Below are 21552 nucleotides of genomic sequence, written 5' to 3' on the forward strand. Positions count from 1 at the left end.
GAAAAACTAGGGAAAAGACCAAGATTTTGGAGACAGTGGGGTAGGAACCCCACCAAAAAAGGTTCTTCCCTTCCACCTAAGCAGTGGATCCTCAGCTGGTACGGACAAGGAAATCCTTTTCTTTTGGCCTTGATTTTGTTTTAATTTCTATTTATCCCTTTAAAATATCCAATATTGAGGTAAAAACAGACATTGAACTAAGACTTGGGTGTGGTCAGGGTAGGACACATGGACACATGGAGAGAGACTTGGGGACACATGGATATTAACAGGGATGGGGCCATTTGTGGGGACATGGGGGGACACAGGCATGGATGGAGATGTGGGGGACAATGACAGGGATGGAAACATGGTGGGGAGACAGCCATGGGTGAGGACATGGTGGGACATGGGCAGTGACATGTGGGGACACGGCCATGGCCAGTGCCATGGGGGAACTTGCAGGGGATGTGGGGGATGCTGGGTTTGAGAGGGTTGAGGGTTCCTGGGAGGGACTTGGGTCTTGCTGAGGCCTTTGGGGACCCCGGGCTGAGCAGCTCCAGCTGTGCTGGGAGACCCAGGGGGAGGCTCTGGGGCAGCTGCTCAAGGACCCCCTGACCTGGAGCCCCAGCCAGGCATTGGGCTCCTGGAAGGGGATGAACGTCCTTGTCCCAGGAGGGAAATCCCAGCACCCCCAGGGTGTCAGGGGCAGCTCAGAGGCCGCAACAGGGAGGGGAGAGCCAGAGAGAGCTGTCACACTTCTAAGCTACGCCCCAAAATCCCAAAACTGAGGGATTCCTCCCAGGAAAAAGCAGCCAGGAGCTGCTAGAATAGAGGGAAAGGGGGAATGTGACCCTCCAGACTGAGCAGGAGGGGCCTGCATCCCCCAAAACCAAGCCCAGGGGTGAGGGCCGGGGGCACAATGGGGAAGGGGTGGAAGAGCAGGGGAAAGAGGATTCAGAGCGCGAGAGGGATGGGATCCCCAAACTGAGTTGGGAGGGGTCTTTGTGTTGGAGGAATTATGAGTGGGGGAAGGGAATGGTGGGGATGGAACAGAAAAAGAGCGGTTCCATGGGGATCCCTTTGTGTCCCCATCATTCGATTCCTTGAGTGATTCCCTGGGCCTCAGGGGGGGGAATGGATCTGCACTGGGTGGGTCCCCAAGCCCCCTGCCCAACCATGGGGGGCCTCGTGGGGGGTTCCCTCCACCCAAATGCTGGTGGTCCTGCAGCCATGGGGGGGGAAATGTGGGATCTGGAATGGGCAGGGATGGAATGCAATAGGAAGAGGAAGGAGAGGAGGAGGTGGAGGATGGAGAAAAGGAGGAGCAGGAAGAGGAGGAGGAAGAGGAGGAGCCCCAGCAGAACCACGCTTTTCCCGCCTGCCTGCTGAGTCTGCAGCTCCCCTGGCCCTGGCAGCATCAATCCCCCAGATCCCACAGGTGAGCGGGGAGGGGGAAGTTTGCCCCAAATACACTGGGGGGGCCTCTGGGAGGATTTGTTTGCAGGGTAGGGGATGTTTGGATCTTGCAGGTCCCCAAGGGTGAGATGCAGATGCCCCTTTGGAGACTTGGGCAGGGTTCCTGTGGCAAACTGTCTGTACTGGCTGGGGAGGTGGTACCAATTGTGGGGGAACATTGGCATCAGAGTGGGGAGAGCAGCAAAGGCCAATTCTGGCAGCCTGGAGGGGTGGGGGAGGCTGGAGATGAGCAGGGTCTGGGCCTGCCTGACTGTGAACAGGGCTGTTACTTCTGGAGCTGTACTTGGGCAGCAGGACAAAGGGCTCACCCATTGTTTTTCTCCCAGTCTAGGATTTGTCAATTCCAAACTTTGTCTGGATGGAGCTGGAGGAGGCTGCCAGGAAAAGGAAGATGGCCTGGGACACTGAGGCAGGTGAGGAAGAAGTCACTGCCCCTTTCCCCCTCTCCTCTGCTCTGTGTCTCAGCCCAGCATTGTCCCTGGCTGCAGGACAGCCCCACTGCTGACACCACCCTGCCAGTGATTAATTGGTGGGATCCCTTCCCCTTCCCTCTAGCACAGAGGCAAATCCCATCCTCTCCTTGTCCACAGCTCCTTCCTCTTCTCTTTCTGTCCTTCCTTCCTCATTCCTTCCTCTCCTTTTCTTTCCTTACCCCAGGCACTGAGCAGCAGATGGAGACCAGGGAGGACAAATCCCTGTGGTATTCACATTTCTTTGAATAGAGACATAATTCTCTCTCACAGGATTTTTCCTGGGAAGTGGTGGAAAGGCTGAGAAAGCTCAGAAAGGAAGAAAACAACTCTTATCTCACTTGCTGCACCTGTTGTTTGGCACATGTGGAATGTGTTATTGAGATTGCTTACCAAGAGTGATTTGTTAATTGGACTGTAGTGATGGTTGTTTGGACTGATTGACCAATTAGGTCAAAGCTGGGTCGTGACTGTCTGGAAAGGGTCAGAGGGTATTTTTAGTATGTAATTTAGTATAGATTTAGTATAGCAATAGTGTAATGTAGTATAATATAGTATAGAATGAAGCATCTGTTCAGCCTTTACAATCATGGAGTCAGAGCACATATTTCCTTGGATGGGTGAGACAAAGTAGAAATTTAACAGGATAGAAATGCATTTTTGGATTTAGGTGAAAAGTGCTGTTCTGAGCCTGTAACTTGTTTATCTGTGCTTAAGACTCCCTGTTCTCACAAGAGAGGAAAAAAATCAAAGAAAAAATCTTGTGCTCACAGAATGGCCTCGACCAAGAGAAGGAATTCAAACTCCCAAGATAAGCGGAGGCCCCATTGTCAGGGCCAAAGGCTGAGGCTGACCTGAGAGCTCTCTGCGCAAAGGGCAACGACTGATAAAAACTAATTGCAACCTGTAACGTGAAATCAGTAAAATGAATATGAATGAGACTATATGCATATGTATAAGCAAGGGGGAATTCTCAAAAGGTGCGCGTGTCCTTTAGGGGGAACAACGATTCCCACATGCGTCCAGTGCTAAACATACCGGCTTTGCAACTTTTTACAAAGTTGTGGAGTTTCCCCTTTTTTTCCACTAATCATTTTGGCGAGACAGCTAGGAGATTGACTGTCCCTGCAGGGGCGGAAGGGAGGACAGACTCCTGGGCGTTCCCTGGGATTTTCCTGGAGGAGCTCTGCTCCATCTCGGCTTGCCTCCTGCGGATACAGACAATGACCTGCTGCTGTGCAGATAGGCGGTATGTCTGTCAGAGGGCCCTGGGGAGATAGGGCTGCTGATAAGTCACTCAGAGACATCTGAGTGCACAGCCTCGTCCCTGTGCTTGCAGGCAGCCATCGACCAGGAGCACGGTCAGCGGCAGAGGTTCCCGGTTGATAGCACGACTGGGAACGGGTTCATTGTTCGATAGAGTGGCTGCTAGCGACTCTGGGGTGAGCCGAGTGAACCCGAACTTTGTGTGCTTGTGGTGTCTTGACATTGTATGGCTAATGCATTGTGTGGTTAATGTTAGCGTGTTTATAATCGTGTGAGTGCGTGGTGTATAAAACAGACCGAGTGAGTGAGTGAGTGTACCCACGGCGTGTGGGGGTAGTTCTACCCGTGTCTGAAGCAGCCAGGTGAGGCCCAGAGCACTGGCTGGGGCAGGCTGTGAGGGCAGGGAACACCCCGTGGAGTAGTGGAACAAGTGGAGAAACGTGGGTGAGGACATTTATTAATTTATTCTGTTTAAAGGTGATGATGTGTGATTTGTGTAGATTGTGCACGTTTTAACCACGGCTAGAGGGGATTTCTCTGGCCCCGCAGTTTGGACTTGGTTCCTGGAATTTTACTCTGTGCTGTTATTTTGCTTGTGTCCAGAGTGTGTGAGGACCAGAAGAGGCTGATAAGCTGATATGGGTAGATGCTGAAGTGTTGTATGCTGGGTTGTGTCAAGAAAAGTGGGCACTCTTAAGAGATACCCTATTGGAATATGAATCCCAATATTACCAGTTAGATTGTGCCTGTGCCAGTCTGACCCTCGCTGCTGAGCCAAAGGCGGCTTCTGTGGTGCTTTACCCCAGAGACACCTTTAGCTTGCTGGTGATTGCAGCCGGGCATTAAACAGGTCCAGGCTTGTTAGGAACTCCGTTACCTCAGGAAGAAGACTTCAGGCGAAGGTGAGTAGTTAAAAAGGAGAGGATTCTGCCGGAGGTTTATATGCAGTGGTTTATTCCATGGTTACAGAGGTCTGAATCTTCGGGAGACCTCCAACAGAATCCCGAGCACATGGCGTGCTTCACCTTTTAAGCTCAGGGGGAGGGGAGGGGACAGGTGAGCCACCAACCAGGTGGGGGGGGGCAGCGTCTCAAGGGGCGAGGGACACCTAGGCAGGCCAATGACCTCTGGGCCTGAGGGGCATCCTTTGACCAACCACACGACGCCTTCTGATATGTTAAGCCTGATTGACAGGACTCACTCAGCAAGGGGGCGAGAGGGGAAGTGGAAGAGAGGTATTGCCACACCTGGGAGGTAACCTGAAAGTTTGAAACACACCGCAACACCTCGCCCTAGTTTTGTTTTAAAAAGAAGAGGACTGGGCTTGTAGTGCAGAATGCTTGCCAAACCATGGTTCGTAAATCAGTTCTTCCTCTACAGGAGGGTCAGTGTTTTCCACCGAGGCTTCCAGGTCATCCATTGGAGCACTGAGGGCTTCCAAATGGTAGACCTCAGGAGGGGGAGATGAGCTTGAAATTAATTTGAGAACCATGCGTTTGATTAGTCCAAAAACAATGCTAACAACTACAATAACTATAACTAAAATAAACAGCACTAAAACCACAGTTTTCAGAATAGATCCCAACTAGCCCGAGAGTCCCCAGCCATTGAACAGTCCATTCAGCCCATTGTCAGTTTCTCTGATGATGTCCGAGAGCTTTTGCCAAGGTAGTCCATACGTGGTTTGGACTGAGGGACTATGCAGGAGATCACAGGTGGGACGATCACGAGTAGGACGAGAAGCAGGCTCGGTCTCATGGCATCTCGAGGCTACACATGAACAGTGGGACCTAAACTGGTACAAGAACTTGAAACAAACATATATTACAAACTATTCCAGATAGGAGGCTTAAATGGAATTTCCTCCAGAGAACGTGTGCGGCGTTTTCTTCTCCAGGCAGCGTGAGCAACCTGGGGCGCTTCTGCAGATTTCTCTGAGACTTTGGGAACATAGGGCTTTACCCATTTGGAAGGAACCCACCTTAAACCAGAGGGGGTGGACACACAGGCGTATCCACGTCCCCAAGTAACCAATTTGTAAGGTCCCACCATTTTCCAAGTCTCAGGGTCCTTTACTAAAACTGGAGGTTTTTCTTTCATCAGCCTATGACTGCTCCCCCCAAAGTGGTGTAGGATGGGTGGGTTCAGGCTGTCAAAAGAACAATTTAACAAATTGATTGTGAATAGCGCCCTGGATAACCGGATGTGGGGAGGTTCCACCTTCAGAACTTGTTGTTGCTGGTCCAGGACCCTTTTAATATCACGGTGAGTTCTTTCTACAATGGCTTGACCTGTAGGGGAGTAGGGGATGCCAGTTTTATGCTCTACTCCCCATTGTTGCAGGAAGCTCCCGAATTCCTTGGATTTATAAACAGGCCCATTATCAGTTTTCAGCTCCTTGGGGATGCCCATGAAAGAAAAGGCCTGTTAGAGGTGCTTAATAGCATCGATAGATGATTCTCCTGTGTGGGCAGAAGCATAGACCGCTCCAGAAAATTTATCTACACTAACGTGAACATATTTCTGCCGTCCAAAAGCCTGTATGTGTGTTACATCTGTTTGCCACAGTTCACAACTGTTCAGTCCCCTTGGGTTTGCTCCCATACTCACTGTAGGGAGTGCATGTTGTTGGCAATTTGAGCAAGTGGCCACAATCGCTTTGGCCTGTTCTTGAATGATGTTAAACTGACGAACAAGGCCAGGTGCATTTTGGTGGAAAAGCTGGTGGCTGATTTTTGCCTGTTCAAAAACATTTGGGAGAGTGGCCATCACTGCAGGTGCAGCAAGAGCATCTGCCCTTCTGTTGCCTTCAGCAATAAACCCTGGCAAGTCAGTGTGTGACCTGACATGCATCACATAAAATGGTTGCTCTCGGTGAGTGACTAACTTTACCAGTTTTCAGAACAATTCAAATAGTGCGATGTTAGACACTTCTTGCAGTATTGCTTGATCTGCCCTGGATACTACTCCTGCCACGTATGCAGAGTCTGTAATCACATTAAATGGTTCTGAGAACCTTTCAAAAGCCCTAACAACCGCAGCCAATTCAGCAACCTGAGGTGAACCTTCCACCTCAGCAACGTCTGTGTCCCACTGCTGGGTTTGAGGATCTCTCCAAGTCATAACAGACTTGTGGGACCTCCCGGACGCATCTGTAAAGACAGTCAGATCCCTTTTTAAAGGTCTGCTACTTAGAGCACTTCTCAATTTTAAAGTAAATTGAACATCTTGTTCGAAGAATTTGTGAGCGGGCCGCGCTACCGAAAATTGTCCTGAGTAGGAATCCAGAGCAAACTGCAACACTCCATTTTCTTGAAACAATTGTTCCAGTATTTTCATAGTGTTTTGACCTGATTTTAACTCAACTGGAATGTGAGTGCACTTAAAACCACATCCTGCTAACTCCCTGATCCGGGTCCTTGCTTTCTGGATCAGTTCCGCTAACAGCTCCTGAGGCTTTGTCAGTCTCTTGGACCTTTTGTGACTGAGGAAAACCCATTCTATGATCAAGAGAGAGTCTCTCTTGTCCCGGACCTTTTTGGTGTGTTCTTTGCCTTAGGTGTTTGTTTTTCCTCCCACTGGAAAATAATTCCATGGAGGTGTGGCAACTTACCTAGGATGATAAATTTGAATGGCAGGTCAGGCCGGCATCGGTTGGGCTGTCTTGTGGACATTGCAATCTGAACCTTTTCTAGAGCTTTCCGTGCCTCTGGGGTAATAGACCTAGGAGCACCTGGGTCCTCTCCCCCTTTCAATAAATTGAAGAGAGGGGCAAGGTCTTCGTTAATCAGACCAAGCCACGGTCTTACCCAATTCGAAGACCCACACAACTTGTGGACATCCGCAAGGGTCTTGATCCTTGGATTGATTTCTAGTTTTTGAGGAACAATGGTCCTATTTCCAATATCTAGGCCCAAATACTTCCAAGGTGGCATCTTTTGAATTTTCTTTTCCTGGAGCTCGAACCCTGCAACAATCAATGCATCGATCGTTAGGTCAAACGCATGTGTGAGTAAATCATCATTGGGGCACACACAAGGATATCATCCATATAATGATAGATGATGGCCTTCTCTGCGGCTGCACGCACTGGGGAAAGCAGGGAAGAGACATACCACTGGCAGATAGCTGGAGATACCTTCAGGCCCTGAGGAAGAATGGTCCAATGGTACCTTTTCATAGGGGATTCCATGTTGGTGGAAGGGACGGAGAATGCAAAACGCGGTGCATCGTCAGGGTGTAAGGGGATTTGGAAAAAACAATCTTTAATACCAATAACAGCTAATTTCCAATCTTGGGGAAGCATTGTTGGGGATGGCATACCAGGTTGGGGAGAACCCATATCTTCAATTACGTTATTAATTTGTCGGAGGTCATGAAGAAGTCGCCATCTCTTTTTCTCAGCTTGTTGGATGACAAACTCTGGAGAGTTCCATGGGGACATGGTCTCCACAATGTGGCCCTTTTTTAAGTTGCTCTTCTACTAGTTCCTCAAGCACCTTTATTTTTTGTTTACTGAGCGGCCACTGTTTCACGTCAACTGGTTTGTCTGTTTTCCACTTCAGTTTTTTGATGGGGTGCTGTTGTTCAGTGACTGCTGCACAAAGATGCTGTGGAGAGTCTGGAATATCAATTGTGACACCCCACTGGGCCATTAAATCTCTCCCTAACAAAGGTTCCGAATAATCTAACACAAACGGACGGATATTTGCCAATTGTCCGTTTGGTCCCTCGGTTTGAACAATGCTTTTAGATTGTCTTGCCAATTGCAGACCTCCTACACCTCAAAGGTGACCGGCAACATTTTGCAAAGGCCAATGTGCTGGCCAGTCTTGTACTGGAATCACTGTGCAGTCTGCACCTGTGTCTACAAGCATCTCAATGCGTTTTGACTCCCCATCCCCACTGAGGTTACACCATAATTTAGGTTTGTCTTTCCCAATAACTTGGACCTGGGCGACTGTGGGCCGTTTCTTTTTTCAGTACTTTCAGGTAAAGATGGTACGGGATAGCTTGTGCAACAATTTGTCCCTTGGGAAGAAACAGGGGTGGGTGAAAACAGTGCAGGCCGAGAACGGATTGCTCAGGATCTGATGTTGTCATTCCTGGAGCAATCTCGATATCTTGTGGTGTGTGTTTGGTGTCCCCAATGACGATGTACTTACAACAAATTCAGTTCCAAGTACCCTTCTGTTCAGGATTTACAGAGACAAAATGCCAGTCAGTGTCCTTCAGGTGGAGTGATTCTGTCAGCTGCAACCTGTAAGGCTCATTGACAGAAGACGTGGTTAACATAGGATCACCTAAATCATAACAAAGGTTATTTTGTTTCACTTTCAACAGTGGACCAGTAGGCTTGGTCTTTGAAGCACCTGCTTCACTTACACAAATATAAATATTATCGCGCGCTTGATTTGTTTTGCTACCCTTATTCCTTTGGCCTGCTCTTTTTGTGTCTGCACGCCTGGCAGGCGGGCGCTCCCTTTTCAGTTTTTTTGTTGTTGTTGACCCCCAGGGAGGGCTTGTAGTTCTCCTCCCCTGCTATTTCTAAATTCATCAAATTCCCTTTTCAGGGAGCACTGGTTACTCCAGTGCCCTAGGCTGTTACAAAGCAGGCATGGTTTTGTGGGCTCAACCATTGCTGGTCTCCGCTGCTGCCCAGGGTACTGCTGTGCTGAGGGAAAAGGCGCAGGCTGGCAATGGCTGAGGTGGTGTTGGCAGCAGCCTTGGTCTGGTGTCTTCAGCCACACTCATCAGAGGCACTTTCCTGTTACAGACTAGAAGCATATCTTTTAGTGTAGGGGGAGGTTCAATAGGAAGGCTCAGGATTGCCGCTCAACACTGTTCATTTGCATTTGTAAACACTATTTCTTCTAAAATCGCTTCCCTAGCATTCACCTTTTTAACTTGTGTTTCAATGGCTCTAGTTAACCTTTCTACAAATTTCAAAAAAGGCTCTGATGGTAGTTGCTTGATTTTACTATAGGGCTCAAAAGGCCCCTCAGGTTGGAGGGAAAAGAATGCTTTTTCAGCTGCTTCTTTTACTTTCTCGAGTGTTTCTGCAGGAATTGCAGCAGCTTGGATAGAGGGTGAAGACCATTGACCCTCACCACAGAGGTGCTCAATTGTCGCAGACATTTTTTCATAGAAATCCTTTCTTTCACATTTGTCCATCTTCTGGGAAGCAGAGCCCCAGAAGAAGAATGTAAACAATTGTTATCAGCTGCTGTGAAATGTAGCAGGTGCCCCTGTGATTGGCTCATCTTCCATGGGTACCATTAAAGGCCAATCACAGGAGCAGCTCAGGGACAGATTCCCTGGACACAGAACTTTGTTATTCATTCCTTCTATTCTATTCTTAGTTGAGCAGCTCTCTGCAGCTTCTCTTCTTTTTCTTTGTAGTATAGTTATAATGTATTATATATCATATATGAATAAATCAAGCCTTCTGATCAAGAAACAAGATTCTCGTCCTTCTCTCACCACAGTGACCGTCTAAGGCCACTGTAATACTCAATGGTGATAGGGTTATCACTGTTGTCTTTTGCTCTGTTTGGATCAGCAAGCAAGCCTGGGAGAGCATCTTTTAGCAGTTGTTTCCATGCTAATTCCCATAATTTGAATTCCGTGGAGGTCATGAGGCAGGAAAAAAGCTGTTTTAAATCATGTGGGATTACCACAGTCCTACTCAGTTCAGAATTTAAAAGGCCATGGAAATATGGACTGTGTGGACCATATTCTTTATGAGATTTACAGATCTCTTTAATCAATTGTCGTCCAAAAGAAGTCCAATTAGCAGTAGGAGCTGCTCCTCCCTCAGCCGCAGGCTGAAACGTAACAGGAGCTAGTGACAACATGGGACTATGCATTGGGTCTGCCATTCCCTGCTCTGTATCCCTTGAATCAGAAGCATTGGGATCACAGCTACAGGTTTGGGGACAGGCAGTGGGTGTGTCCCCACCGTGGGAACCCGGGGAGGGGGCGGGGACAGGGAGCCAGCAAGGGGCGGGGAAACTGTGGGAACAGGGGGCGGGGTCACCGTGGGAACAAGGGGCGGGGTCAAGGGGCAGGCAGGGGGCGGGGACGCCTGATGACATCACGTCAGCAGACACCCCCTGGGAGGAGTAGAGGGGCAGAGCCGAGGGTACTGCAGGAAAGGGGGAGGGGGGAAGGTGTCACGAGGAACAGGGGGAGAAGGGGATGGGGATGGAATTTTAGGATGCTTAAGAGGATTTTGGGAAGAAGAAGACAAGGTTTGGGAAGATGCCACGTGGCACCCACCATCTTGTGGACCCCCTAGGGACTGGGGGCCATTTTGGGCATCACTGCTCTCGGGAAAGCTGGCACGTGCTCTGGGTTTTTGAGGAGGGGATACAGGGGGTTGGGAAAGTTTCCACGCAGCCTGGCCAGGGCCTTGTGAACAGGACAACTCAGGCATTTTTGCCAACTCTGGGAGCCGACTTCCCAATGAGTGTGCTCTCTTTAAAATACCAAGTTTTGGGGAAAGAGGTTTAGGGGTTTTAGAGCTAGGAGAGGGAGAAACAGGAAGAGCAGAGGTACATGGCTTGGCATTTGACTTTTTCTCCATTTCCCTTTGTTTGAGCAAAGCTGTTCGGATTTGTAAACTCCAAAACACAAATTTAGCTGAGGGTGCTTTGCCAGACTGTCCTAAGGTTATCAATTCATTCCCAACTTTATCCCAGAATTGAATATTGTGGATTTCTTCAGGGGAGATATGTGGGAAGTGCAGAAAGAGCCATCTTATAAACTGTTTCAATTTTCCTTTTGAGAACTTCACATTACCACTGACTAAAATGCTAATAATATTACAATACACTCCTTTTTGTACAATGCTGAGTTTCGAACCCATGTTAGATGTAAAAGCAAAGTACTAATTCCTGCCTCGCTGAAAACAAAGCCAAAGTCAGCTACCGATTTCTAAAAAACAACCACAGATAGGAAAGCGATAACAAACAGACAAAAGCTTCACAATGCAGCTGTATATACTGCTTTTAAAATTCCCGGGCAGCAGCAGCAGAGAGCTGGGACACGCCCTGCCGAGCTGAGGCAGACACAAAGCCTCCCCCGTGGTGGAATGCAGCCCCCCCCCGGAGCTGAGAGAGCAAGCAGCCTCCCCCACACCACGTGGCGAGCTGAAACCAGGGTCCCCGTGCCGCGTGTGCAAAGAGCACCCCCCTCCCCTGCACCGAGAGAGATTCCCCCCGGCCACGTGGCAAGCCAAAACCGGGGTCCCCCCCGCAGAGAGAGAGACAGAGAGCCCACTGCGCTGCAGAGCCGGGGGGAAGGGCAGAGAGCACTCCCGCACCGCCGGCGCGAATTCTAAAAGAGAACAACACACACTGCAGAAAGCTAAAATCCAAGAACGCAATTAATTCCCATCTGTGGGGCTGCACAGCCAAAAATGCAAAGGCAAAAAGGAACAGAACTCACGGCAGAGTCTGTTTTTGAGCTTCTGCTCCACCGAGAGCAGTGATACTCACCCAAAATGGGAGCTGAAGCAGGCTGGGTCCAGGCAGGCAGGTCTCCCCACCAGAAAAGGACCTCTCTGTGTGCAAGAGAGGCTACCCTCCTCTCCCTCTGGAAAGTCTGCTCACCACAAGGGAGCTGGGCTTTCCAGAGGCGCTGAACAGTCCACGAAACTTCTTCTGGGAATATTCCCGAAGTCTCTGGCTGGGAGCGATGAAGCCAAGGCTCCTTTCAGCTGGGTGCACGGCTGCCAGAAGCTCTCCCGAGGTAGCAAAAGTCCATCTGGGCTGCTGAATTGCTTTGCCCACCCAAGGACACCAAATATTGGAATATGAATCCCAATATTACCAGTTAGATTGTGCCTGGGCCAGTCTGACCCTCGCTGCTGAGCCAAAGGCGGCTTCTGTGGTGCATCACCCCAGAGACACCTTTAGCTTGCTGATGGTTTCAGCTGGGCACTAAACAATTCCAGGCTTGTTAGGGACTCCGTTTACCTTAGGAAGAAGGCTTCAGGCGAAGGTGAGGACAAAGGAGGAATTCTGCTGGAGGGTTATATGCAGAGGTTTATTCCATGGTTACAGATGTCTGAATCTTGGGAAGAACTCCAACAGAATCCAGAGCACATGGCCTGCTTCACCTTTTAAGCTCAGGGGGAGGGGAGGGGAGGGGACAGGTGAGCCACCAACCAGGTGGGAGGGGCGGGGTCTCAAGGGACGAGGGACACCTAGACACAGGCCAATGACCTCTGAGCCTGAGGGGCATCCTTTGAACTCGACAAACCACACGACGCCTTTCCTGGAATGTTAATCCTGATTGACAGGACTCACTCAGCATGGGGGCAAGGGGGAAGGGAGAGGCGTATAGGCACACCTGGGAAGGGACCCGGGGCACAGAAGTCTAAAACAGGACATTACAACACACTACAACAAGTTGCAGCTGCTGGCAGGAGCTCTCCCAAAGCAATGGTGTCTTCATGGCAATTTGGTTCCAAAGTCAACTCAGCTCCAGAGGAAGAACAGAAAGCACATAGCATGCCCAAAGCCACAGATGCTGCACCGAGGGAAAACCTTGACTTACATGCCAAGTGGGTTAAAAAATACCCCGAATAAGCCACAGAGTACAGAGTGCAAACTGCAGCAGCCACGTGCTGCATCATTTTGGCTGCGCTGCACACATCTGCAGCCTGTAGCCCTGCAAGCACAGACGGACACCCGTCAGGGCTGGGCTGGCTGCTGAGAATGCCTCGGGCAGGAGGATCCTCCAGCAGTGAGCCCAGAGCCACTCTGGGCACTGAGGCCTCCGTGTCCCACAGCAACGGGAACACCACGGGGACGTGGCGCTGTTCCTGTGCCATCCCAGCAGCAGCTCACGCAGAAACTGCCTGGAAGGTTCTCCTGTGTCACAAAGGAGCACAAAGAACCCTCCCAGGGCACAGCCCATGGCCCGAAGGGTGCAAGAGGAACTCGGAAAATGCAGCAAACAAGGACACCCCACAGCCCAGCCTGAACACTGAGGAGGAACAAGGACGGCACCAAACCAAAGGAAATGTGACCTTTAGTCACTGATGCTTCTGACTAAAATCAGCAAGCCTTGTTCCATCTGGAATCTTTGTTCTAGTTCTAAAAACGAGCAAGGTTCTCCAGTGTAAATACACAGATGGCAGGAACTGGGGAGGAGGTGGTGTTAGGAAGGAGGAGGAGGAGGAGGGGGAGAGGAAAAGGAGGAGCAGGAAGAGGAGGAGCAGGAGCAGGAGGAACAGGAGGTTCCAGTGCCCCCTGTGGCCGCAGCCGCGGGACCATCGCCCCCAGCTCGTCCTGCAGGTGAGCGGGGAGGGGGAGCTCGTCCCAAATCCATTGGGGGTCCCCGAGAGGGTTTTTTATTGGAGTGTGTTTAAAGCTCACAGATTGTGAAATTGACCCCAAATATGGTGTCCCTGGAAGGTTTTTTCCTGGTGTGTGTAAGTTTGGATCTTGCAGGAGCCCAAAGCTGAGCCCCTTGGGGGATCTTTGGGGGCCCACGCGGCCATTTCCCAGTATGGGCAGGGGAGGACATTGGTCCTGGGGACCCCCGGGAGAGCAGAGGAGGAGAACCCCTGGGACCCCCAGAGTGGGGAGAGCAGAGAGGGGCGATCCCAGAGCTGGGGGACCCCAGCAGACTGGAAAGGGGGGGAGCCTGGAGAGGAGGGACCCCTGGGATCCCTGGGATCTCAAAGCAGAGCATCAGGGGAGAATGGACCCCATGGACCCCCAAAAGCCCCTGGATCATCCCTAAGCAGGGCGCCAGAGAATGAAGAACCCCTGGAACCATTGGACCCCCATGACCTCAAGGAAAGGAAACTTCTGGAACCCCAAAAGTGGAGAGATGAGCAATAGGGAACTCCTGGGAAAGATATTTTGGGCTGAATCTTGATATGTGGAGATTTTCATGGACACAAGACTCCTGCTGAGTTCTAGAGATGGACCTGGCCTGGAGGAGCCTCTACTCCAAGGCGCTCCCACCTTGGTTTCCCCCAAACCAGAGTTTGTCATTCCCAAGCTGTGGCCAGATGGAGGAGGAGGAAAAGCCCCAGAGATCCCTCACAAGGAGGGGCTGCAAACCCAGCCCAGGGAGGTGTGGGTAGGAAAGAGCCCCCCTGAGCCAGGAAGGCGGCTGGAGATGCAGCCAGAGCTCAGAGCTGGTGGAGAAGCCTCATGGAAGGGAGAAGCCCCACAAGTGCTTGGAATGCGGGAAGGGTTTCAGCTCCAGCTCCAGCCTGATGGAACACCTGAACATCCACACTGGGGAGAGGCCCTGGGAGTGTGGGGAATGTGGGAAGAGCTTCAGTGGGACCTCCAACCTCAGCAAGCACCACAAGATCCACACTGAGGAATGGCCCTTGGAGTGCTTGGTGTATCAGAAGAGCTTCAGGTGGGATTCAGAGATCGTCACTCACCAGCACTTCCACACCAGGGAGAGGCCCTGCGATTGTCCCGAGTGTGGGAAGAGCTTCGTGCGCTGCTCCAGCTCCATCCCCCATGGGAGGATCCGCGCTGGATGATCCCCGGTGACCCCCATTGGGCAGAGCCCTGGTGACCCCTGTTCTGGGTGATCCGTGTTGGGTAGGGGGAAGGTGTTGGAGAGATTTCTTTCCCTTCTCCTTGTGCTGCTATGATTTGGTTGGTAATAAATTCCCTCCGTGTTCCCAGGCCGGGTCTGTTGTGCCCGTGTGGGATTTGCTGCGGGATCTCTCCCGGTTCTTGTCCCCACGCAGGAATCCTCGGCTCCATTTTCTGTCCCTGTGCGGCTGCGGGGGGCAGGGACAGAGCGGCTCTGGGGGTGCCTGGCATCGGGCCAGCGTCACCGCTCGCCACGGGCAGCCCTGAGATGCCGCGCACCTGGGCACGCATTGCTGGGCTCACCTGAGCTCCCACCTGCCTAGCGCCCCAAGGTTCCCCCTGCCCAAAAAAACCCCGGCAGCGTCCCGGAAAGGACCTCAGCCAATGGCAGCGCAGGCAGGAGGCGGCTTAGCCAATGAGAGGTCGGGGCGTTGGATTGCCTCATCGGTTGCCGGGCAGGGCCCGTGGCCGATCGCTTCCCACGAGCGGCGGCAGCCAATGAGAGCGCGCGGCGCTGCCGAGCCCGCCCTGCTCCGGACTGGCGCTCCCAGCGCAGCGCGGCTGCTTTGGGGCTGCTGCTCCCTGCCCGGCCCCGGCCATGGGGCGAGGGGCGGCAGCTGGGGCCCTGCTGGTGGCACTGGTGGTGCTGGGAGCCCCCCCGGCTGCGGGCGCGGAGCTCTCGGGTGAGCGGGGGGCGGGAGGCGCTGGGACATGGGGGGGAGAAGGAGGCGAAGGGGGGAGCCCGGAATGGAGGGGGAGGAGGAGGGGACCTCCCAAAGGGACAGCGGGAGGGGCTGAGGGGTGGGGGGAGGAGAGGGAGCGGTTGGAGAGGGTGGGGAAGGGGGGAAAAAGGGACGGGGGAACTCCAAAACTGAGCGGGAGGGAGGCTGGAGATTGAGGGATTTGTGGGAAAATGGGGAAATGGGACCCCAAAAGTGATTTTGGGAGCGGCCGGAGGTGGGCGGGGAGAGGATGAGGAAGGGGAAATGGGGGAAGGGTGGCAAAGAGGAAGCGGCAGCGCGGGCAGGAGGGTCCCATGGCGGCCGTGGGGCAATGGTGGGGTGGAGCGGGGATCCGGGGTGGGCCCCGGAGCTCTGGGGGTGCGGAGCGGGGGGCGCCCCCTGAGTTGTGTCCTGCACACACAGGGGTGTTTCAGCTTATGTTTAAGTGCGAGTGTTACTTCATTAACGGCACGGAGAAGGTGAGGTTCGTGGAGAGGTACATCTACAACCGGGAGCAGTTCGTGATGTTCGACAGCGACGTGGGGCTGCACGTGGGGTTCACTCCCTATGGGGAGGGGTTTGCCGGGAAGATGAACAGCGACCCGGCTAGACTGGAGTACGCACGGACTGCGGTGGACTGGTACTGCCGGTACAACTACCACTATTACACCCCGATCACTGTGGAGCACCGAGGTGAGCGCGGGGCAGAGCGTGTCCCCTCGAGCCCTGCCCTGACAATGACCCTGGAGCCCCTCAAAACCTCTCTGGGAATCTCCCCAGAGCCCTCAGCCCTCCTTGTGAACATCCCCGGGACCTCCTGTCCTCTCCCAGTCCACTCCAGTTCATTCCCAATCCCTCCCAGTTTATTCCCAGTCCCACCCAGCCCCTCCAAATCAATTCCCAGTCTATTCCGAGTTCATTCACAGTTCACTCTCAGACGTCCTCCCTCTCTCCCAGTTCACCCCCATCCCCTCGCACCTCTCTCAGTGCCACCCAACTCCCTCCCAGTCCCTCCCAACACATTCCCAGTCCATCCGAGCCCAACCGCAGTCCCTCCCACCACTTTCCCCTGGCCGTTCCTTGTCACTCCCAATCGCTCCCAGTCCCTTCCCAGACCATTCCAGTCTATCCCAGTCCCTCTCCAGCCCACCCAAGCTGTCCCCTCTCTCTCCCAGTGCCCCCCAGCTGATCCCAGTGTTTCTCCGCTCTCTCTCTCTCTGTCTCTCCCAGTGCCCCCCAGCGTGTCCATCTCGCTGGTGCCCCCCTCGAGCTCCCAGCCCGGCCCCGGCCGCCTGCTCTGCTCCGTGATGGATTTCTACCCTGCTGCCATCCAGGTGAGGTGGTTCCAGGGCCAGCAGGAGCTCTCGGAGCACGTGGTGGCCACCGACGTGGTCCCCAACGGGGACTGGACCTACCAGCTGCTGGTGCTGCTGGAAACCCCTCCCCAGCGCGGGCTCAGCTACAGCTGCCAGGTGGAGCACGTCAGCCTGGAGCAGCCCCTGAGGCGGCACTGGGGTACGGGGGAGCCCCTGGGGGCGCTGGCAGAGCCACTGGGCTGTGCTGGGAGGGACTGGGAGGGAGCTGGAGAGAGCCGGGCTGGGACTGGGAGAGGGGCTGGGGGCTGGGCAAGGGCTGGGCAGGGGTTTGGGGGATGCTGGGGAGGGTGGGATGGGGTGGGGGGTGCACGGTGTGACTGGGAGGGACTTTGGGTGAGCCTGGATGAGCTGGAAGGAGATCGCGAATGGCAAAGTAGGGGTTGGGTTGAGGTTGGTTGTGCGGGGAAGAGACTGGGAGGGGTCTTGGTGAGTCCTGCTGGGACTGGGAAAGGACTGGGGAGAGGTTTCAGGGAATCCTGGCTGGACCGGGGGCCACAGGGAGGGCGCTGGGAGGGGCTCGGGGTGTCGGTGAGAGGTTTTGGGGGTGCTGAGCCCTGCGGACCCCCCAGAGATGCCGCCGGACACCGCCAGCAGCAAGATATTGATGGGGATTGGGGGCTTCGTCTTGGGCTTGGTCTTCCTGGCGCTGGGGCTCGGCTTCTCCCTGCGCAAGAAGGTCAGGGCGGGTGCCGGGGGTGGCGTCCCCGCCGTGGCGGAGCGTGTGCGCTCCCGCCGGGGCCCCCAGCCCGGTGTCACCCCCTTTTCTCTGCCCACAGAGCTCCTGGGCCGGCGGTGGCCGCAGCCCCTCCCCATGTGCTCGGGCCCGGCCGGGACCCCCCGCTCCGCTGATTTTGGGGGGGTCCCGTGTCCCCCCCAGCCCCGCTGGCGCTCTGCCACCGCCCAGTGCCTGCTCCCAGTGCTCCCAGTAAAGCTTCCCAGTTGGGCCCGGGGCCGTTTATTGGGGGTGACGGGGAGGGATTTAGGGGGGGCGATGGGACGGATTTGGGCAAAGGGAGGGGGACAAAGGGACTGGGCCTGGGGGAAGCGGGAGGAGGAGGAGGAGGAAGACCAGCAGCGGCAGCAGCACCAGAACCGCGCGGTTTTCCCGCCCCCCTGGAGCTGCAGCCCCCCCCCAGCCCCGTCAACATCGCCCCCTCCCACAGGGAGCAGGGAGTGGGAGCTCAGCCCTTGTTAAGAATCTCTAAGTAATATTTTAAAATAATTTAGTATGATTTTCAATTTTTTCTAACTCTTTGAAATATAATGCAATGTTTTTAAAATTTACATGTATGTATTTTAAATATTTTAATAGTTGTTAGTAATTGTCTTGACCTCTCATTAATAAAATTGTGTTTCTAAAGCGGAGTGTGCATCATGGTTTGACGCTGGTGTAATGCCAGTGCCCCCATGAAAATCCATTGTCCTCAGTGTCCACTGTGGGATGTGACAAGAAATACAGCAAAGCATGCTCCTAGTTCAGGAATAAAAGAAAAAAAACTTTATTAACTTATAATATATAAAAGAAACACACAGAAGTCAGAATGAAAACCTCCTAAAAACATTCCTCCTCCCTGTCCTGGTTTGAAAAGGAAGTGAGATTTTTGGGATGCTGTGGTCAAACCAATCAGTGCTCAGATTTGAATATTGGCACCTGGTGTGGCCCCTGAGGACATGGATTCACCTCTGAGCACACAGGGGGTTAAAAGCAGAGAACTCCCAGGGGAAGCTCTCTTGGTTCCGTGGGTGAAAGGTTCAGAGCTGCCCTGCCTGGCTGCGGGCTGGGTGCGGGAGGGGAAGCCATGCGGCCGGGTGAGGGGAGCCGGGCCTTGGACAGAGAAGGGAGGTGAAGGCCCCTGCAGGATGGAAGGGTGGAAGAGCACTGAGAGGCATCGGGCAGCGGCCACAAAGAGAGAGAGAGCCGGTGTCTGTGCCTGTGCCACCTTGAAATTTGCCATCTTGTGCTGGCAGCACAGCCGAGAAGGAGAAGGGGTGCAGAGAGAAGGTGCCCGGCAGGGCCAGCGTGGGAGTTCTGGGCAGGCAGAGCCTGAGATTTTAACGCTTTTCTTGGATGATGGAAACCTTACAAATGCTGATCCTTCTGGAGCTGAATGAGAAGAGAGATAGGGATGAGATAAGAGGAGATGGGCCACAAGAGAAGTTGAGAAGAATCTTAGGCGGGAGGAAATGATGGATTGGCCTTTGGCTGGACTTTTCTTGTATAGCCATGGACAGAACCATTTTTCCTGTGGCACAGAGACTGCATTTAGGGGGAGGCAATGGCTCGGAGCCAAGAGAGTGCAGTGATGTGATGTGAAGGAGTGGCATGAACAGAGATGGATGAGGAGGATGGTGGTGCCCTCTGCCTTCAGTGAGGAAGAAGATCTTTGTTCTTGAGAACCCTCGGCCCCAGGGGGTGAATTTGGGAGGAACAGGTGTCCCAAAAGTGAGAGTCTGTGCTCAATTTTGGAACTGGGCAAAGCATCCTTAAAAAGGGAACCCCAGAAGCAGCTCTGGTGCGTGTGCAGTGGTGAGAGCACTGGGCATGGAAGGAAGATGTCACCATGGGAAATGATCTCCGGGCGGTGCCACGTGGGACACAGAAACACAAGAGGTTTCAACTGTGTTTCCTGGGGGAGCCTGTGGCACAAGAGGGACTCCTCTCTCCTTGATGAACTGAGAGTTGATTATCTGAGGGGTGCTGATGGACTGACAGCTGGTGACCTGAGGGGTGGCAACTGAATTGCGAGTCCAAGGTTTTGCCTTACTGTGATGTATTGGGAATTTGGTTGGGGGCAGGAGAAATGTTTGGAATGTTTTCATTATTTCTGTGTGTTTCTTTTATATATTGTAAGTTAAGAAAGATTTTTTTTCTTTGTATTCCGCAGCTGGAGCCTGCTTCGCTCTATTCCTGGTCACATCTCACAGCAGACACCAGGGAGAATGTATTTTCATGGGGGCACTGGCATTGTGCCAGCATCAAACCGTGACACCAGTGTAGCAGATAGGGCCTGGCGTTCGGAAGATCTCGTGATGTTACGGGAAGACAGGGCCTCTGCCCCCTTAGATAAGAAAATTAACATAGGAATGTAGCCCCCTAAACCGGATTCCGGTAACTTTCCACTTGCCCAGGTAACTTTTCATCCCCTACTAACCATAGATGGTAAAGACAGACCCCCACCTGACGTAGAAGCCCCCTAGACTATAAAACCCCACGAGAAGAGAGAATAAAGGCCTTTGATCCTCCACCATATTGGTGTCCGCGTGTTTCTTAGGCCCGAGCGACCCTGGGGAAATGGGTCGCCGTGCTGTCTCCTGAAACCAGGCCGCCTCCCTTGTATCAGAAGGCAACATTCTGGTGCCGAAAACCCGGGAAGCCGATCAGCGCTCGGGGAACGGGAATTCGCCTGGACGGGAAGCAGCGGCTGCAGCGGCAGGTCCGACTACAGCGGGGGAGACGTCCCCGGACCGGCAAGGAACATGGAATCCTATGCAAAGGTCGTATCAGATATGCATGCACAGTTTAGGATAGAATGTAAAATTAAGTGTGAGCTCAGGAATTCTAATCTTGCTATTGCAAGGCTCCTAGAGCTCGGGACGATCGAACGTCCGGTAAATATATTATATTCGGAAGTGCGGGAGAAGCTCACTGCCGCCTTAGCAGAGGATACTAAGTCCTCAGGCAGTGGTAAAAGCCTCAAAGTGTGGGGGAAAGGAGAAGAGGCCCTACGCAAGGCATTAGAAGAACAGGAGACGTGGAAAGTCGTGCATATACGTTTATTTCTTGCAGTAAAGCGGGGGGTGGGGGCCGCGACACACACAGTCTCTGAGAGCGATCGGATTGAATGCAGGAATATGCCGGGGCCGGGAGCGTTCCACCTCTTCCCGAGCCTGAGCCCAGAACCCCCAGAGCACCCAGGGGACCCCCCGGAGCCCCCAGGGGACCCCCCGACCCTCTCGTGGAGCCCGCCGGGTCCCAGCCCCGCCGCGGAACCTTCCGAAAAATCCGCGGTTTCTCTATGCGTCCCTTCCCCGCCGGCCACCAGCCCAGCGCGGCAGGCAGAGCGGCACGCGCAGTTCTTCTGCCGGGGACAGGCAGAGGGGGTGCGGAGTGCGGCCAGATTGTCGAACCCCGCCGGGACCGGCGGGGACTCGCCGCCGCCGTTTGCGTTTGAAGGTACCGCCGAACTGCATGGCAAGGGCGGAAGGGAAGAGGCGGGGGGCGGAAATGCAGTCAGTCTGCTTGACAACGCATGCACGGGCGAGGCGGGAGAAGGGGCGGCCCCCGCAGTGGAGCGGGAGACCAATCAGAGCGCTCTATTCAAATTAGGTCCTTATAGGGCAAGGACCTCCCCCACCAGGAGGCGGGGGGAGCGCAGGGAGAAGGAACGGCACCACCCCCGAAGGGAGGAGCGGGGTCGGACCGAGCCCGGCTGGGATTCGGAAACCGAGAGAGCAGAATTAATACGGTTTCGAGCGAAACCAAATAAAGCTTTAAACAATATCGGGAAACGGTCGCAACACAAACTCACCGATTGGGGAAAAACAAAGACAGCTTGTAGGGACCGAGCGCCGGCAGCCCCCATGAACGCTTTCCCGGTGGGGGTTGCCGGAGCGCAGGGAAACCAACGGGGGGCATATACCCCAGTTAACCTAAGGGAAGCCAAAGCGATTTCAGAAA

General features: G+C 53.5%; 1 protein-coding gene and 1 long non-coding RNA gene across 2 annotated transcripts; both read left to right on the forward strand.

Moving 5' to 3' along the window:
• The first annotated feature begins 1121 nt into the window (after window positions 1–1121).
• On the forward strand, window positions 1122–4252 carry LOC141725932 (uncharacterized). Its single transcript, XR_012577499.1, has 3 exons — window positions 1122–1420; window positions 1790–1871; window positions 2116–4252. It is a non-coding gene; the product is annotated as an uncharacterized LOC141725932 (long non-coding RNA).
• An 11054-nt stretch (window positions 4253–15306) lies between these two features.
• Window positions 15307–20251, forward strand: LOC141725902 (class II histocompatibility antigen, B-L beta chain-like). Its single transcript, XM_074530065.1, has 4 exons — window positions 15307–15459; window positions 15922–16191; window positions 16729–17013; window positions 17444–20251. The coding sequence occupies exons 1-4, from the start codon at window positions 15375–15377 to the stop codon at window positions 18067–18069; spliced, it is 1266 nt and encodes a 421-aa protein (XP_074386166.1). The 5' UTR covers window positions 15307–15374; the 3' UTR covers window positions 18070–20251.
• The last annotated feature ends 1301 nt before the right edge of the window (window positions 20252–21552 follow it).

This window comes from Zonotrichia albicollis, chromosome 31 (genome assembly GCF_047830755.1).
Source record: "Zonotrichia albicollis isolate bZonAlb1 chromosome 31, bZonAlb1.hap1, whole genome shotgun sequence".
Taxonomy (NCBI): domain Eukaryota; kingdom Metazoa; phylum Chordata; class Aves; order Passeriformes; family Passerellidae; genus Zonotrichia; species Zonotrichia albicollis.

Excerpts from the sequence above, each read along its gene's own strand:
- LOC141725902 (XM_074530065.1), top strand. The coding sequence starts at position 15,375 with ATGGGGCGAGGGGCGGCAGCTGGGGCCCTGCTGGTGGCACTGGTGGTG. Across the intron at positions 15,460-15,921 it reads TGCGGGCGCGGAGCTCTCGG|GGGTGTTTCAGCTTATGTTT; the intron begins GTGAGCGGGGGG and ends CTGCACACACAG. Across the intron at positions 16,192-16,728 it reads GATCACTGTGGAGCACCGAG|TGCCCCCCAGCGTGTCCATC; the intron begins GTGAGCGCGGGG and ends TGTCTCTCCCAG.